Source organism: Antechinus flavipes, chromosome 2 (assembly GCF_016432865.1).
Source record: "Antechinus flavipes isolate AdamAnt ecotype Samford, QLD, Australia chromosome 2, AdamAnt_v2, whole genome shotgun sequence".
Taxonomy (NCBI): Eukaryota; Metazoa; Chordata; class Mammalia; order Dasyuromorphia; family Dasyuridae; genus Antechinus; species Antechinus flavipes.
The window spans coordinates 401068662-401088895 of record NC_067399.1 but is presented as its reverse complement, the minus strand read 5'-3'; the positions used below and the strand labels follow the sequence as shown (position 1 = coordinate 401088895).

Here is a 20234-nt window from a genome sequence, read left to right as displayed (position 1 = left end):
ATGACTCTTAGCAATCTGGTTCTGCTTCATGCTCAGGATCATCTAGCACACCTGAGATATCACTGTCACTGCCAGAGTGAATCCTCCATTTCCCTGAGGGCCTCTGGCTCAAAATATATTCCACCTTCATCTGAAAAAGTAGAGAGGACGTCTCTTTCTACTATACCCCTTCTGCTTTCAGATCCTTGCCATAGGTAACCCTCATAAAACCAACCTTGTCTTTGGCAACTTGAGAAAAGAAGTTTTCTAGCTTTTGTCTTCTGCCTCTGAAAACCTAAAACAGCCAACTAGGGCAGGATTGTGGGTCTGAGATGGGAGAAGAGCTCCCTGGAGTTCAAAAGATAAAAGAATATGTGGGTGGAACTGAATCACAATATTCTTGAATACAAAATAGAGAAATGTAAGCTAGACACATGTTTAGTGAGTATAGAACTAACTAAAAGGTCAAAGTGGAACATTATTAATTAATGGATGGATAGCAACCTGGGAGAGAAAATAACAACCACAGGACTCTCTGTACTTGGCTCAGTGCTGGTCAACATTTTCATCGCTGCCTTAGATAAGGGCATAGATAGCGTACTTCTCAGATTTCCAGTGACAAGAAGCGCCATGAGTTAGCTAAAGCCTTGAATGATGGGATTAGGATTCTCAAAGGCCTCAAAAGATTTCTAACAATGAGCCAATTATGAGAACATGAAATTTAATTAGGGATAAATTCTAAGTACTTGGGTCCCTAAAATTAATTGTACAAGATAGAAGAGGCATACTTACAAAAAGTTCACGTAAAAGAGACATGGGAGTTTTATTGGCTGCAATCTTAAAATGAGTCAGTAGTGAGAAGTGGCAGCCAAAAAGGGTGGTAAGGATCCTAAGCTGCATTAGTAAAAATTTCATATCTGATGTGAGACAAATTGATAGCCCCACTGACCTCTACCCTCGATTCAATCTCAGTACAATGTTTAGTTTTGGATAGCATATTTTCATTGACAAGCCACAGTAAGAGAGTGTGATGTTCAGAATGACGAGAGGACTAAAACTTCTCAAAAGGATACAAGTATTTTTCACTATTAGTTCTATTGGAATTGCTTTGAATCACTGTATTATTAAGAGAAGACCATCACAGTTGTTCATTACATAATCTTGTTAGTATAAACATTGTTCTCTTGGTTCTGCTTGCTTCTTCACTCAGCATCAGTTCTGAAATCAACCTGCTCATCATTTCTTATAGAACAACACTATTCCATTGCATTCATATACCATAACTTATTCAGCCATTCTCCAACTGAATCTGTTCAGTTTTCAGTTCCTTGCCATTACAAAAAGAACTGCTACAAATCTTTTTATACATGAGATTCCTTTTTCCTCTTTTATGATCTCTTTGGGATACAGACCTAGTACTGACACTGGTGAATCAAAGGTTATGCAGAATTTTGTAGTCCTTTGGGCATAGTTTCAAATTGCTCTCCAGAATAGTTGGATCATTTCACAACTCCACCAACAATGCATTAGTATCCCAGTTTTCCCACATCCCCTCCAACATTTAGTATTTTCTTTTCCTGTCATCTTAACCAATCTGAGATGTGTGAAGTGGTACCTCAGAGTTGCTTTGGAATGATTTTTTTTTTCTAATATCATTTACATTCATTTTGTTTATGCAAAAACTTTTTTATTTAATTTATTCAGAATAATTTTCATCTATTTTATTTTCTATGAGTCTTTCTAACTCTTGTTTGAACATGAGTTCTACCTCTATCCATAAATCTGAATGTAATTTCTTCCTTGTTTCGCTAATATGCTTATGATTACATAATGCTTTACATATGGGATGGTGTTTGAGCCTCACAATACTTTGCCACTGTTACTATCCCAATTTTTGCAAATGAGGAAAGTGAATGAAGCTTAGAGAAGTCCAAGGTTACCTAGTTTGTAAATATCTGAGACAAGAGTAAAATCCAGATGTTTCTGACTTCAGGTCCAGTACTACTTTTGATTACATAATCATTCAAGCTGACTTATGGGTTTGAGAATTCTCTCTGCATTTGATGCTATAATTCCAATAAACTTGTGATGGAGACAGCCATCTGCATTCAGAGAGAGGTCTATGGGGACTGAATGTGGATCACAACATAGTATTTTCATTTCTTGTTATTGTTTGCTTGCTTAGTTTTTTTTTATTCTTTTGATCTGATTTTTCTTGTGCAACATAACAAATATGGAAATATGTTTTTATTGTACATGTTTAATTTATATTGAATTTCCTATATTGGAAGGAAGAGGTAGGGAGGAAAAGAGGAAAATTTGAAACACAGGGTTATGGAGGGGTAAATATCGAAAATTCTTTGCATGTACTTTGAAAAAATAAAAAGCTATTATTACATTTGATGCTATGCTGCACTTTGTGAACTTTGTCTTATTGTTTATTTGCTGGAAACAAACAAACCCCAAAACAAATGTATTATTCACTATTAATTAGATGATGATGGTATTATATAGTTCTAAGTCAGAAAAAATCAGAAAATTTTGGTTTCAGTTTGGGTTCAGACACTTATCAGCTGCAAAATCTCGGGCAAATCCCTAACTTCTTTGAAGCTCAGTTTCTTATTTAAAATGGCACATAGTAAACACTATATAAATTTTTGTTATTATTATTATTATTATTATTATTATTATTATTATACTGAGTGACGTATTCAAGAATGCATATGTCACTTCCCACTATCATTTCTGATTCTCTCATCTGGCAGAATAAGTCATATCTCTTTCCACATGTGATCATAGTAGTATTGTACTTGAAGCTAGGAATATGTTAATTTGTCTTATCACAGATATTTACAAATTAGGTAACCTTGGACTTCTCTGAGTTTACTCAATCTCCTCATTTTAATATTTGTACTCCTCACCTCATGGGAGTTGTGCTACTCTAGGAGGAGAGAGAGGCTGACGACTTTGTGTTGCTCTCTCTCACTTAAGTCCAATTTACTTGAAAGTCAGAACATCACCCTTATGAGATCATTGGTCCTCTAAAAGAGTGAAGGACAGTCACAACAACTCCCTTATCCCTGTGAGAAAGCTCTAAAATATTCTATAAATGTAGGTATTATTGTGATTCAGTCTTTCATTCTAGTTAAAATGCATACCCATCTCTTCTACTTCTGTTAGAAGCTATTCCTAGGTATCCACACCTCACTGTGATTGACTTTAGGATCTTTTTTTTTTTTTAAATAGTGTTTGTTGGATAAAAGAGAGGGCATAGCAGACTATAACATTTTTACTAATGAGGCAAATGAGTGGAGGCAACTTCCACCAAAGAAGGGAAGGACTTCTTTGGGGCAACTTCTAAATTTCATATAAAGGGGAAAGAGCTACAGAAAGGATGCTATGAGCATCAAAGAAGAACCTTACTTCTCTTATGACTTTGTTAGATATAGGCTAAAGTTAGATATAGTAAAGAATATCTTCCAATCTTTTGGTCAGAATAGAAGACTGCCTAATATAAGCAAAGAACTCAAGAATTGTCAGTAGTTCCATTTTTAAGAATCACAGTTGATTTCCCTCCTCAGGTATTTCTCCAGAGTCAATGTACTCCCTTTCTCCAACATTCTGTCTTAGGAAAATGTGGTCTTTAGTTTCAATGGTCTTGTGATGGAGAGAACCACCTCTACCTAGAGAGAGGTTTGTGGGGATTGAGTGTAGATCACAACATAATATTCTCACTTTTTTTTGTTGTTGTTTGCTTGCATTTTGTTTTCTTTCTCATTTTTTCCCTTTTTGATCTGATTTTTCTTGTGTAGCATGATAATTGTGGAAATGTGTATAGAAAAATTGCAGATGTTTAACATACATTGGATTGCTTTTGTCTAGGGAAGGGGGTGGAGGGAAGGGAGGGAGAAAAAATTGGAACACAATGTTTTGCAAGCATGAGTGTTGAAAATCATCCATGCATATGTTTTGAAAATAAAAGGCTTTAAAAAATAAAAACAAATAAAGGAAATCCAAGTACAACATGAAGGAAGGGATTTCATCCAGTGGAGGAACAATGTATATTCTCAGTCTAACTATAAAAAATTGCTATTGATCCTGAGTATCTGAGGCAATGTATCAATTCTCTTCTCCATAATTGGAAGGCCTCTGTAGTGGACCCACATATCCAGGTTCAATTTTTTTGGGAGCTTGACACATTAAACCCCTACTCCATTGTCTTAGGGATTTAAAGCTTAGGTTTCAGCTCATGTCTATATTGGGGGTGGTATATGTAAGATAGAATAAAACGATACTTAATGTACAATTTGAATCAGATATGGGACAGATATTTATTTCCTACATACCAAGACATGCTAAAAGATACAAAAGACATCACACGTTGACAGAATGACTTAAAATTGGATTTAGCAACTTGACATGATTACTTTTATAATCTACTTAAAGGCTATTTAATCTCATTTAAACATAAAGCAGTTTGAAGTACTGCTGACTAGGCAGTTCACATTTCACATCGCCATTCTGTGTTCTTTCTCCTTCAAAGTCCATGTCTTTGGCTAAGGTAGACCAAAGGATTGGCCTCTTCCTCTTGTTGTCAATTGTTTTCTCTGATGCAGAAACTTAACCTTGTTACTAGTGAGTTCAATTCATTGGATCCACAATCTCTGGACATCTGGAACTCATGAGGTCACCAGCGTCATGCATGGGTCAAGAGAAGACCAGGTGACCTCTCAGATTTTGAGCACTATGCCAAAATGACAAGTCCGTTTAGTGCTAGACCAGCAGATGGCCAGAAGCAGCCAAGAAGTTTGTCCCCAGGAAGTTGAACCCCAAAAGCCAAGTCACACAAGTGTTCAGCAAAAAATAGTTGGAATATGCTTCATACAGCCCACGTTATATGACTTTGTGGATTACGTGAGCAAAGGCTGAGAGATGGAAGAGGAAGAATGGAATGATGAGCAACCCAATTTTATTAGAGCATAAAGTTTCTATGTTGTTAATTCATATTTCCATAACTTTCAGGTTAACAACATTCTTTTCAATAACCTTGTGAGGCCTTGGGTAGTGTAAACATGATTTTTTTCCCCTGGAGCAATGTCCTTTGACTTTACAGATAAAAGAAACTGAAGTTCAGAGAGAAAAACTGATTTGCTCCTGGTGATACAAATAACAATAGATTTGGGGTTTACATTCAAGTCTTTGCACTCCAAGTCCAGTAGTATTTCTAATATACCATATTTGGATCTTTTTTAAGGGAAAAGGAGATAAGATAGGAACAGGAGATTGGAGACACATTATAGAGTTTTGAATGTCAGGAAGAAGTCATTTATTAAGCCATTATCTGTCAGTGACATTTCAGTGTGAATGAATTTATCAACTTTTTTCCTAAAGCAAGATTCATTAGTGGCTGGGTGGGAGAGAGTATAGGAAACATCTGGACCTTTGGGTTAGCATGAATGAGAGAAGAGGCCACAGAAATGGAAATCTAAGGTTGTGGAAGACCAACTTTACCCTGATTGAAGGAGGGGAAGTATACCTTTTCCTGGCCTATCCAATCGGGGAGCAAGGCCAGTAATGCATTTTTTTTTTGTACTTCAGCTACTTTCATGACAGTATCACCAAGCCTCAAATATCTTATCTCGTTGATACTATAGCCTGGGAAACTTGGAGGAACCCAGGTTTCAGGAACCCCTAAGTGTCTGATCTTAGTGACTGTATGGGTGGCCTTGGGCAAGCCATCAGAATCATAGTTTCCTTATCTGTGAAATGGGCAAAGAAGGTCAGATGTTTCCCAGAGGTATTGTGTGGGTTAGTAATTAATGCCTGAGAATTAGGAAGCTCTGAGTAGAGAGGAAAGGCTGTTATTACTGATGAATCTGAGAATGACCTAGCTGTTCCTTGGCATTCAAGTGAGTGATGGATAAAAATGTCTTTGCTTGGACCAATATTCATTTTCTAAAACATTTGATCAGAACATTGTATTTGGAGTCTTCTGACTGGTTTCAAATCCTGGCTCCACCTTTTACTGCCTGTAACCTTAAAAAGTTATTCAATTAATTTGGGCCTTCATTTCTTTCTTTGTAGAGTAAGAGACTGGATCTGATATTTTTAAGATCCCTTCTAGTGCTAGTTCACTCCTATCATCCTGTATCCCTTCTAACAGACTTAACCGGCCTAGTGTTCTGACAGAGATTGAAAGGTTCAGGATGTGCAGGGGAGAATATTGTAGGACAGTTTATGTATATAGCTGTCTATGTTTACTGCCTGAGAATTACCATGAGAAACAAACACATTCAACTAAGTTTTTTTAATTTATTGAGATGCTATGTTCAATCAAACATTTATTTGCTAAACAAATAGAGGCCAAAAAGGATGTTTTGAAGACAAGGAGAAGCTGCAGTAGAAAGCATCAGGAATTGGGACACTGGGACTTGAGTACTGACTCTGTCACTTAAGGTTATTATGGTCACTAAGGTCCATCTATAAAATAGAGGGGTTAGATTAGTGATTTTCAATCTCCAAATCTAGAATTCTTTGAATATACTTCCACACACTTACATGTGAATGTTCTTTAAAGCCTACAGCTACACATGTTTATATATCAATGTACACTGACATATATGTATATGGTCATATAAAACACCTCCACACATGTGCATACACAAATACTTACAAATCTACATAAAGGTAAACGTGTTAATCTACGCTCATCTTTCTTTTGGGGTCTAAAAAGCAAACTGAGCCTTAGGCACAACCTTGACAAGCTTTTGCGTGTTGCTGCCCCAGGCGGGCTTTGGTTCCCTGTGTTGCTAGTGGCTGTGGTGGCCATTTGCTAACTTCAATTCTGGCCATAGGGCACTAGTCTGGCTCCATCCCTTGCCCAAGGGTCAGATAAGCCTGGAGCTCCCCTAGACTTCCTGCTCTATTAGAGCATGATTAGACTTCTAGTCATGGAAGGCTAGTGACCCCCTGTGTTATAGAGTCAGAGGTATACCCCTTTGCCTACTTCCAGTGGCCCTAGACATAGTTATTAAAGGGGAGTACATAAATATTCACAGATGCAGGCTTATATGTACACGAAGCTCGGCAGTCCCAAGCGCTGTGTCTTGCACCCTCCCATCTTCTACTGAGCCCTTCTCATTTGTCCCCGCCTCTCTACACCCCTTCTGGTAAGAACTGCTCAGAAAAGCGGTTTCCTGCAGCAGCAACTGGAAGGCTGAGCCTGTTGAAGCCTGCTCCACACGGCTGCTGACCTGGGTGAGTGGGAAGATTTCCTGCATACCAAGGAGGTAAAGAACTCTAGAAGCAGCTGAGCATGGCTCAAGTTCCATCCTGAGCCGGGGACCGTGTGCCTAAGACTTTGAGGAGCAGAGGGATGGTGCCCAAAGGCTGAGGACCTCATTTCTCAAAACCTGATGAGTGGAAAACCGTCTCCTGCCATCATTCCATGAGACGGAGTGGTAACTCCAATTGGGAGGCTCCTCCTGCCCTGGTACCTAGAGATTAGCCAGTGCTGCTGTGAGTTGAGTTTGGGCCATTCAGGGGGTGTAATGAACATAGACTTTGTCCCTTTGTGGGTTTTCAGAGGAGTTAATATGGGGTGGCAATGGTGGTGTGTAGTTGAAGGGCAGGGGAAGATTCCTATAACACATACAGCTATGCCACAGGCTCTAGAGCATCTTTGAAGGCCTGTCTCTATCCTGACGCCCACCCCTATTCTCTATGTATGTTCTTGGGGAGATGGTCACTGTCAGCAGCCTCCTGGAACTGGGGCTCCCCAGTGCCTCTGCCCTGAAAGTTTAACTCTTCCTGATCTCTGAAGACAAGAGGCACCTGGAGAAACAAGTCCTTCCTGTTTTACCCAGGAATGCATTTAACACCTGGAAGGCCACTCGGTGCCAACCTGGATAAATGTCAGGCCGTACTCAGAAGCAGCACCCACTCTGGGATTCCCATTGAAAATACCCGGGGAGAAGCTGCCCCAGGGATATTTAGCCCTATTCTCACACTCATTGCCAAGGACTGGAGACCTAGATCCTAATCTTGGTTCTGTCACTTACTGGTTGTGTGACCTTGGCCAGATAATAACAATGGCACCTTATACTGGGATACTTTGTCAAAATAGTTTTGTTATCACATTTGATTCTCACAGCAACTCTGCAAGGTTGGTGGGGCAGATATTTTTATTTCCTTTTTACAGATGAGGCCTTAGGTGCTCAGACTGTGATTTATCACAGATTTCAGAGAGGAATCAACAGATCCAGGACTAGAATTCCTGGTTGGATGCTCCTTACAATTATAATGAAGGAAAGAATCTCAGAGATTTAGATGTGGAGGACATATAAGTAAGATAAAGTCTCTGTCCCTGAATGCTTTTCAACTCAGGATTAGATGTAGTGTTGCCTGGGGACAGGAGCAGGATAGCTTCCAAATTTCCCAGCCCCAGAATTATGCCTTGTTCGTGTGTGCCAGGTTTCCCTTAAGACTTTGATTTTATTTGGGGAATAGATTTAAGTGGCATTGTTCAGGAATTTAGTTCCACAGATATTAATTAAATGCTCCCCATATGCCAAGCCTCTTCTAGACAGCAGGAGATCCAAAGGGTTTGTTTTGTTTTGTTTTTAAAGCTCAACTACTACCTAGTTGCTTCCTTTATTTTTTGTCCTTTTAAAATTTAATTTAATTTTTTAGGTTATACATGTACATTCATTTTTTACATGTTTCCATATGAGTCAGGTCAAGAGAAAAAATCAGAGCAAAAGGGGAAAAGAAATTAAAAATGAGAAAGAAAAAAAAACGAAGAAAAAAAAGGTGAAATTAGTATGCATTAATCCACATCTCAACCTGGCCTCTCTTTGGATACAGATGGCATTTTCCCAGTTTATTGGAATTGTCTTGGAACATTGAATTGAGAAGAATTTATCATAGTTGATCATCATAAAATCTTGTTGTTGCTGTGTACAATGTTTCTCTGATTCTGTTTTTTTTCCCTGAGACAATTGAGGTTAAGTGATTTGCCCAGGGTCACACAGTTAGGAAGTGTTAAGTGTCTAAAACAAGATTTGAACTCAGGTCCTCCTGATTTCAAAGCTGGTGCCACTTAGCTAACCCTGGTTCTGTTTGTTTTACTCAACATTGGTTCATGTAAGTCTTTGCAGGCTTTTCTAAAATCAGCCTATTCCTAGTTTTTTTTTTAATAGAACACTAATATCCCATTACTTTTATATACCATAACTTAATCAGATTTCCCAGTTGATGGGCATTTCCTACTTTTCCAATTCTTTGCCACAGTTGCTTATTAGATTAAACAGGGGAAATGTTATATTCACAAATAAATATGATACCAAGTAGAAAGTGATGAGAGGGAAAAAAGAAGGATTCAGATAAAGGGTGTTTAGACAATTTGAGGAGGAGGAGAACACTTTTAGTTGGGGTGATCAGGGAAAGTTTCCTGGAAGAAATGGCACCTTGAGTTGAACCTTGGAGGAAAAGATGAATTTCAGCAGTTGAAGATGGAGGCAGACATTTTAAGGATCTTCATGCTTTAAGTATATCCACACACAAGCATATGAGAGTATATGCACAGGATTGTAGCCTCAGGTTGAAAGGAGTTCAGAAAACTTTAATTCAACTCCATTTTACAGAGGTGGGGAAACACACTCAGAGAAGCAGGGACACTTGCCCAAAATCATAAATGATTAAGTAACAGAATCCTTACTCAAATTCTGGTCTCTTCAATTCTGTTTCTTTCCTGTGTTTCTTCTCTTTCCCTTTAATGCATCCTTACTAGCCTCTGATAATGTAGCATCCAGCTTCTTAAACCATAGTCTAGACCCCAGATGAGGTCTTATAAATGAATGGAGGGATAAGAAAATTGTGATTTGTTGTCAGTAAATGTTTGATTTGTATGCTTGTTTTACATGCCATTTCTTAGATATGTAAATTTCTTGGGCAAAAAGGGATCCTGAGTGAAAAAACTTTAAGAAGCCCCTAGTTAGCAAATAAATGTTTGGTTGAACGTAACATCTCAACTCATTAAAAACTGAGATGTTGTTGTTGAATACAGTTGTTTCTCATGGTTATTCTTCTCTACAAAGTCAAAGAAGCAGGATATTGCAGGGCAAGAATAAGAAACACCTGGTAATGCAGTGTCACTTGAGCAGAGAATAAGTTCATGAAGAGTACTTAGGAAATAAATTTGAATAAGTGGATGAAAAGTAGATTGTGGAGGGTTTTGAATGGTAAACCGGAGATTTTATATTTTATTCCGTAGACAGCAGAGCCAAGTTGTTCACATGGAATTTGCAGTGACAGATAGTCTATAACATTTTTCTTTCTCTTTATTGCATGCTAATTTCCTTAATTTCATGCTAATTCCTTTTCCCATTGGAGCTCTTTCCCATTGACTTATATTTATTTCTGTTTCCACTCAGGTGATACCTCACAATGGCCATCATAGTGTTGGCTTTTGTGCTTCTCCTGCTTCACTGCTTGTCCTGTGAGAGGCTCCAGGAAAGTCCCAGTCTATCATCCATTCATTTCACCCAGCCCATATACAATGGCACCATCTATGAGAATTCAGCTCCCAAGACCTATGTGGAGACTCTTGGCAAGATGGGAGTCTACTTGGCAGAACCCCAGATGGTGGTGAGATACCGCATTGTCTCGGGAGATCTGGCTAATGTATTTAAAACAGAGGAGCATGTGGTGGGCAGTTTCTGCTTTCTGAGGATAAGGACCAAAAGTGGCAACACAGCAATTCTGAACCGGGAGGTATGTGACAGCTACACACTTGTCATCCAAGCCACAGAACAGACTTTGGGGTATGAGGCTTCAACTCAAGTGCTGGTCCGCATCTTAGATCAAAATGACTTAAAGCCATTGTTCTCTCCCCCATCTTACAAAGTTGCCATCCCTGAAGACACCCCTCTCAAAAGTGCCATCTGCATGGTAAGCGCCACTGATGCTGACCTTGGCCAGAATGCTGACTTCTATTATGCCTTCAATGCCCGGTCAGAGCTGTTCACAGTCCATCCCACCAGTGGTGTAGTGACTGTGACTCGAAAACTCAATGCTACCTGGAAGGGGAGACATGAGCTTCAGGTACTGGCTGTGGACCGCATGCGGAAAATCTCTGAGGGCAATGGCTTTGGCAACCTGGCCTCTCTGGTCATCCAGGTGGATCCCTCTCCCAAGAAGCCCCCAGCCATTTCTTCAGTCGTGGTGACAACACAGGATGAGACTGGGGACAATGCTTATGCTACACTCACGGTGGATGCGAACGGCTCAGAGGCTGGGGTTGAGGTGGTGAACATTGTAGATGGAGATCCGGGGAAACATTTCAAAGTAATCAAATCATATGGTGGGAGCAACAAGTTTACATTAGTAGCCATCAAAGATATTGATTGGTTGGAATATCGCCATGGATTCAACCTTAGTCTTCAGGCCAAAGGTGGAGGGAAACCACCTTTGTATTCCCAAATCAGAGGCATCCACTTACCTCCTTCCAAAATAGCCTCAGCCAGGTTTGAGAAGGCCACTTACAGAGTCCAGCTCAGTGAAGTTTCTCCTCCAGGAACTTATGTTGTGGTAGTTAAAGTCACTCCAAGCTTCCCAAGTTTGCAATACATTCTGAAGTCTACCTCAGAGAGCTCAGGGTTTAAGATTAATTCTCGAACTGGGCTGATAACCACTACAAGGTTGATGGATTTCCATGATCGAGCCAGATACCAGCTTCATGTTGGAACTACTTTGGGCCAGACTTCCACTGTTGTGGTCATTGACATCATTGACTGTAACAATCACGCTCCTGTCTTTTCTCAATCTTCTTATCATGGCACATTTGATGAAAATCTTCCCCCTGGGACCAGTGTCCTAACTGTTACTGCCACTGATCAAGACCATGGGGAGAACGGCTTTGTCACTTATTCTATCACTAGCCCAAGAACTGTCCCTTTCACCATAGATCCTTATTTGGGGGTCATCTCTACTTCCAAGCTGATGGACTATGAGCTCATGCAGAGACTTTATACTTTCCGGGTCTGGGCAACAGACTGGGGATCCCCATTCCGCCGGGAGAGTGAAGTATCCATTTCACTCATGCTCAACAATCTAAATGACAACCAACCGATGTTTGAGAATGCCAACTGCAATGGTACTGTCCCTTGGGACCTACGGGTGGGGGAAACAGTTGTGACCCTCTCGGCCATAGACATGGATGAACTTATGAACTTAAGGTATGAGATTGTATCTGGCAATGAGCTGGAGTATTTTGACCTGAACCATTTTTCTGGAGTGGTTTCCCTCAAACGTTCCTTTAAAAACCTTCCTCCCGGTCAGCATTATTCCTTAGAAATCACTGCCTCAGATGGAGATAACTACGCCTCACCTACATCTTTGAATGTTACTGTCGTAGCCTCCGGCTCTTCAGTCCGTGTGCAATGTGAAGAAACAGGTGTGTTGAAGCAACTCACGGAGACCATCATCCACTCTGTTGGGTCTCAGATCCAGGAACCTAGTTCTGAGGAGTTTACTTCTCTAAGCACATATCACATCAACCACTACACTCCTCAGTTTGAGGACCACTTCCCTCAGTCCATTGACATCTTGGAGGGAGTCCCCATCAATACCACTGTTGCACATCTGGCTGCTTTTGACCTTGACACTGGCTTCAATGGAAAACTGGTTTATGTCCTTGCAGGGGGCAATGAAGAGAGTCGTTTTGATGTTGAATTGGAGACAGGACTGCTCAAGGTGGCTGCTCCCTTGGATCATGAGGCTACCAGTTTCTATATCCTCAATGTGACTGTTTATGACCTTGGCACTCCACAGAAATCATCCTGGAAACAGCTGGCAGTGAATGTTGGGGATGAGAATGATAACACTCCAAAATTCCCCGCTGGTGGATATCAGGTAGAAATCCGAGAGGATACTGAAATGGGGACCACAATCGCACAGCTAAAGGCAGAAGATGCTGACAAGGATGACAATGGGAGAGTCTGCTACACCCTGTTGAACCCTACAGATCAGTTTTCCCTTCATGTTCTCACTGGTGAGGTGGTGGTCACAGGGCCTTTGGATAGGGAGTCACAGCCTCAATATGTGCTCAAGGTAGAGGCACGAGACCAGGCAAAAGTGGGTCCTCAGCTCTTTTCTGTCACAAACTTAGTGGTGACACTAAGTGATGTCAATGACAATACTCCCCAATGCATCCCAGAACTGAGTCAAGTGAAGATCCCTGAGGATTTGCCCCTGGGGACTGTCCTAACCTTTCTGGAGGCCTTTGACCCAGACCTGGGCCCTGGGGGAGAAGTGAAGTATACCTTGATGGATGATGCTCAGGGAACTTTTGGGTTGGATCCACTAACAGGAGCATTGAGCCTGGAACGGGAGCTGGACTTTGAGAAGAGAACCTGGTATAATTTGAGTCTATGGGCTAGTGATGGTGGAAAACCCATGGCCCGTGGGGCATCTTGCCATGTACAAGTAACAGTTCTGGATGTGAATGAAAACTTGCATCCTCCTCGCTTTGCCTCCTTTGTATACCAGGGCCAGGTGGAGGAGAACAGCCTCCCGGGGACACTAGTGCTGTCAGTCACTGCCCAGGATGTTGACCTTGGTCAGGATGGAGTCATCCAGTACTTCTTGCGTGATGGTACTGACCTTGCCACTTTCAGCATTGATCGGGACACAGGTAGGTATCACAATATAGTTGAAAAAACTCTGAATTGTAAGTTAGAAAGTCTGGCATTGTCAGGTTACTTCCCCATGATTGTTGTGTGATCAAAGGCCCCTCCCACACTCTAATATTTTATGTTCTATATTCTAAGTTCCTTTTCAGCTCTGACATTGTCACATAAAGGCTCTCCCAGAGTTTATGTTCCAATTCAAAGGTGCCTTTCAATCCTGACATTTTTTAAATCTAAGATTCCCTCCTAGCTTTGTGATTCCATGACAGCTAATGCAAGTCTAGGTCCCTAGTTGAAGGCTTTCACTTATTTCCTAGGAATGATCCAGACTATGATGCCTCTGGACCGAGAGTTCATTGCACACTACTGGCTGACAGTATTGGCTGTGGATCAGGGGTCTGTGCCCCTCTCCTCTGTAACTGAAGTTTATATTGAAGTCATGGATACTAATGACAATCCACCCCAGATGTCAAGACCTGTCTACTACCCTTCAGTCAAAGAAGATGCCCCTATGAATACTTCTGTCCTTCAACTGGATGCCTGGGATCCAGACACTGTCTCCAAAGGGAAGCTGACATTCCATATCATCAGTGGAAATAATTTAGGATTCTTTGTCCTTAACTCTTTGACAGGTAAGAATTCTGGGAATTTATCCTTATATCTGCCAGCCTAGCTAAAATCTTTGGGATCCTCAGGATGTGCGTCTTCCCTGGAGAGGGTGAGATGATACGTTGCCTTGTTCTCTTTGGGAATTCAGAAAAATTAAATAACTTGTCTAAATTTAAATGGAAGTAAGGGGCCAAACCCAATGAGTCAGACTGACCCTTTTTCCTAGCCTGAGCTTAGCCCTTAGACCCAGACTCATAAAGTGTTCTTACACTGAATTGAAGATTGAGCCCTATCTCTTATCTGAGAATAAATCCTAATCCTTGTTTCAGACTGAGCTCTAAACCTAGCCAAAGGCTCCCTCCCAGCCCTGGCCATTGATAGTGCTCACATATATTCTTAGTATGTTTTCATTATTCAGATTTGTCCAGTTCTTTGTGACCTCATGAACCATAGCACACCAGGCTCTTCTATCCTCCACTACTTCTTGAAGTCTGTTCAAATTAATGTTTGTTGTTTTCATCACATTCTCTCCATTTCATTTTCTGCTATCCCCTTTTCATTTTGCCTTCCATCTTTCTCAGCATCAAAGTCCTTTACAGTGAGTACTATCTTCTCATTATATGACTAAAGGATTTAAGTTTCCATTTCAGTCTTTGACATTCCATTGAAGAGCCTGAATTAATTTCTTTAAGTATTGACTAATTTGATCTCTTTACTGTCTAAGGGGCTCAAAAGTCTTCTCCAGCACCAAAATTCAAAAACATTGATTGTGTTCAATTCTCACAGCCATAAATTACTACTGGAAATACCATGTTATCTCTGCTTCTTAGTATGCTGCCCAGATTTGCCATCACTTTCCTTCCAAGAAGCAAGCATCTTTTAATTTCATGGCAGCAGTCACCATTTGCTATGTTCTTTGAGCCCAAGAATATAAAATCTGACATTGCTTCTATTTTTTTTTCCCTTTATTTGTCAGGGACTGATGTGACCAGTTGCCAAGATCTTAGTTTTTTTGATGTTAAGCTTCATGCCAGCTTTTACATGATCTCTTTTATCCTTAACAAGAGGCTTCTTAATTCTTTAGTTTCTGCCATCATAATGGTATCATCTGCATATCTGGGGCTGTTAATATTTTTCCTGGCAACCTTAATTCCAGCTTTTGCTTCATTCAGTCTGGTTTTTCACATGATATGTTCTGCATAGAAAGTGATATTGTTAGTACAGAATTAGATGAAAGATTACGGATGGCTTAGTGTAACCTATCCTTGGTGTAACTTTGTGAGGTTGGTTATCATAGCAAGGATAGCAAAGTGTATGGTTTTCTTCATTATCATGATCACCACTCATAAGTAATTCTTTAGCACTTTACAAAGTCCCCTTTCCCCAAAAAGTTTTACACAGGAGGGATCAAAAGTTTTATCCTTCATTTACAGATGAAGAAACTGAGGCTTATTGAAATGTGACCTGTCCAATTTTAGTTGGTCAATAAGTGGCAAATCAGAAGATTATACCATAAGAGCATAAATTTACAGAAGGCGAGGAAGAGGTCACCCTATTCAATCTTCTCATTTCAAAGATGAGGAAACCAAAGCTCATTGAGATTATTTTCCCTGCCCATGAGTACACAGATAGCAAGTGACAGAGTCAAGATTTTTCTCTTATGTCATGCTATTCATGCTACCTCCAAAAGGGAAGTACAACTTAGAAGTACTCCCTTCACTTTTTTCTAGCCACTCAGCTATTTCAGGGATCAAATTAATTTCCTTCTTTATGTCTTCCTCTAGAGCAGAGATGGGGAATCTTTTTTCTTCCAAGCACTATTTGAATATTTGTAACTGAATTTATATTAAGGACCATGCAAAATTATCAATTTAAAAATTCAAGCAATGGAAGGCTGTTATGCCTAACTTTCAACTCAACATCTCCAGAGGCTGATTATACAAATAATATTGTTCCTTACCCCTGCTCTAGAGAAACCTGAGTAATATAAAAAGACTGGTTGAAAGTGAGCAACTAATCTTTTTATCCTGGCAAAAATATTTTAATTTTACTCAACTGGCAAAAGGAAGCCACTGACAATTTGTAAGTAGAATAGTCATACGAGTAGACCTATGTATGAGACAGATTACTCTAGCAGTAGTTTAAAAGATGAATTGAAAAGGGGTTGGTGGGAGAAAACCTTGGGAAAACAAGATCTATAAATGAGTTATTACAATAGTTAAGGCAGATGTCAAAAAAGGTCCCATGCCAGAATGATCGCAGGATCAATACAGGAGAGATCAATGTTGAAGATACTTTAAAAATAGAAATACTATGATTAGTGACTGCCTGTATATTAGATCTTTAAAAGAAGAAAGGATAACAAAAAACAGGTTTTGAACATGGGAGACCAGGTAAATAGTACTACCATGAATAGAAATGAGAAAATTTGATAGGTGAGTTTTGGAAAGAAAAAATGATCAACTTATTTTGAGTCAAGCCCTTTGGGGTCTGCCAGGTATCTTGCCAATCTTGGACTATACCTCTTCTTGCTCTTGGGGGGAAGATTTCTCTTACCCGTGAAAATGGAGACTGTTCATCATTCTGCTTAGCTCCCTCCAGGGCCAGGTTCTATTTTTTGTCAATAGTTCCCTGACAGGAATATTTGGCACAGCTCCCTGCAGGATAAAGGTGTTCCTGGTCTTCCTCTTTCCACCCAACTAAAGTGAGAAGAGGTATGTGTTTAAAAATGCAATAGAATCAGCCAGGTACAAAAAAACCCAACATACCACCAAAGAATAGATTGTAAGATTCGTTGCCTACCCCTAGGGATAATATAAAGGAAAGTGTTCCCATCCATCTTTCCTATCATCGTAATGATTCAAAATCCTTTATTGACTATCCATCAAGCTTATGTCAAATACATACCATGTATAAGCTCTGTCCTCTGTTGTAAGGGGGATGTAAAGATCAGTTGGACATGGTTCCTTCCCTTGAGAAGCTCATGATCTAGGACAGGAGATCTTTACTTTTTTTTTTTTTAACATTATGGATGTTTTTGTCAGCATATGAAACCTATTCAGACCCTTCCTATAAGGTTGCGTGTAAAATAAAATACATAGGATTACAAAGCATACTAATTATAATGCAGTCATTATATATATACATATATATACGTGTGTGTGTGTGTGTGTGTGTGTGTGTGTGTATAAATTCATGGATCCAATGTTAAAAGAAACTTTGATCTAGAAGGGAAGATAAGCTGTATAGAAAATAACCAAAGACAGTGAACATTTAGGCAAAGGAGATGAAGGGATAGAAAGTAGGAAAAAGGGAGAGAGAAAGGTGGGAAATGAAGGAGAGAAGAAAGGAGGACAGATACATAGGTGACCACCCTGTGAAGCTGGGCTATAATTGTGCAGTTTCCATGATCCCTCTATCAGCTTCCCTGGCTTCCTCTTGTCTCCTCTCCCTGTGCTCAGAGATGGGCTGGGCTGGTTAGGATAATGAGAACAATGGGCCTGATCTGTTTCAACTTGATAATTTTTTTTCCCTTTTCCTTACTCCTTCCTCGTCCTCTAACAGTGACCCCAAGGCCATGGGGCTGGCAGGGAACCAGGACTTTTCCTCTCCCACTGCTTCCTTTATTTAGGACCCAAGTATGGAGAGAACAAGCTCCTCAAAACTGGAAACAGTAGTGGTAGTGGGCTCTATCAGCCTTAAGGACAGAAAGAATGAAAGGATTCTCATATTAAAATATAAATTTCAGCCTCAAAAGTTAGCCTCCAAGATCTGGCACTGAGCTGCTCCTCTTTTATTGAACTTTAATATTGCTTAATATTGCTATATAGATTTGAGCTATTATTATTTTTCACTGAGTCTCCTTTCTCTCGCTGAGTACCTATACCTTTGTTATCATCATTGTCCATCCGGGAGAATTCTCCTCTGTTTTTAGCTTGTAATCCTTTCATCCTTGATACTTTCTGCCCACTCTCAGTACTCTGGACTCTGCAAAAAAAAATTGTGTAGTTGAACAACTGGCATTGGAGGAGCAAGGGCAGCCTCCTGCTGTTATTTCTTAGCTTCCTGCTCTCTTCTCCCTCCTTAGTCATAGGATCATTGATTATCCTCACCATTCCTAGGTTCATGGACCACGTTTGTTCAGTAGGGAAGTTAAGGTCAGTTGTAAAACCAAAAAAAAAAAAATTGGGTATGAGTGAATGGTTTTCCTCCCATGATTTCTATTATATCTGTGTTGGGAAATAATATCAACGCTGGTTGGGATTAAAGGAACTGCTTATATCCCAGAATTTTTCAAATATAGACTCTCAGAGTTGGAACAGAAATCAGGACTAACTAGTTCCAAGTCCTACACAAAACAGACATTCTTTAGTTATGTCAAAGGCCTCTCTGGAGGACAGACAGCCTCTATTGCCCAGAAATATCTTAATATTTCCCCTTTTCTTCACTGACCAGGATAACATTTCCCAAGTTCAACACTTTTATAGGTTTACCTTGCTGCTCTGAAGGCATTTGAATAGGGTTGCAAATTGCCTGGGCTGGTTGTATTGAAAACAGGCCAAGATTGGAAGCGCTGAGCCAACCTCCCTGGGGCCTTTACCCTGGGTGCCTGATGCTGCCTGAGCGAGTACATGCATGCACTAACATTTACACTCACAGTTATATACACCCAGGCACACAAAGCACGCTTGGAGACAGGGATGAAGAAGCGGTACAGTCTGTGCCACTGTTCTGTTGGAGAAATAAGGAAATAAGCTCATTTATTCACAGAGTCAGCACTTTCAGACTGGAGGCAACAGAGGGCACCCCATCTTTTTCCCCTCAATACAAAAAAGATTAGACATTCTTAATGAACACTATTTGTCCATGTGTACATGAAATCTATACATAGAACTCATCCAAACTCTATGATCTTAAGATCATTAGAAGCTAAATGACAGTGAATAGAGTGGAAGATAATGGAGTCACGAACACCTCAAGTTCAAATCTCATCTCAGATAGATGTCTAGCTATGTGACTTTGGGACATCACCCTTCTCAGCCTCAGTTTCTTTATTTATAAAATAAGAAGGTTTGACAAGATGGTCTCTTGAGTCCCTTCTAGCTTTAAATCTATGATCTGACGTTATATATGTATGTACATATATAAGTATATATGTATATATGGATGTATGTATATATAAACACATATACACAAATATACTATCTCCCTATATACATATATATTTACTAAAGTTAAATAGGATTTTTAGGTATTAAGATAAAACACTTTATATACATTATCTCACTTGATTCTCCCAACAATTTTAGGAAAGGTATATGCTATTTTAAAAAATTTACAAATAAGGAAACTGAGTCAGACAGCAATTAAATGATTTGCCTAGGGTCACACAGGTAGTTTCTGAGTCTGGATTTGAACTCAGGCTTTCCTGACTCTATGTTCAGTACTCAATCCATTATGTCACCCAGCTGCTTTGTTCATGTACAACATACATGTGTACATGTATATGAAACTAACATTGAACTTACTACTTAATAGTCACACCTTATAAATACATACATCCACAGAAATACCCACATATGTGTGTAAAAAGATAGATTCATGTGATATGCTTATGCATCCCCATATACACAATGGATGAGTACATAGACACGTACTAGTACACAGTACATTTATGCTCTGATAAAGGAGTATTATGCAAACGTACTAGGACACATTTAAGGAGATTAAGTTAGGAGGAAATGTCTGGACCTGCTTAAAGAAGAAATCTGTGTTGGAGACAGTAAACTTTAAAGATACTTAGATATTTGGAAACTCTCAAAGAAGGAAGAGTCTCAACTAATGGAAAAAATCATAACTGGTGCTTTTAATAAATTACAAAACAATACTCCAGCAAGATTACAAAGACCAAATAACTTAAATATAGTCAGTATTAAAAGGCAACAATATTCTAATTGA

The 20234-nt window shown here is 39.7% G+C and overlaps 1 protein-coding gene across 1 annotated transcript in view; it reads left to right on the top strand.

The window, feature by feature from the left end:
* Positions 1 to 10408: 10408 nt before the first annotated feature.
* Positions 10409 to 20234, top strand: part of FAT2 (FAT atypical cadherin 2) — an 84284-nt gene continuing 74458 nt past the window's right edge. Inside the window, 2 exon segments of the mRNA XM_051978744.1 lie at positions 10409 to 13672; positions 13985 to 14299. Of these exon segments, the coding sequence (XP_051834704.1) occupies positions 10426 to 13672; positions 13985 to 14299 (3562 nt within the window). The 5' untranslated portion in view covers positions 10409 to 10425.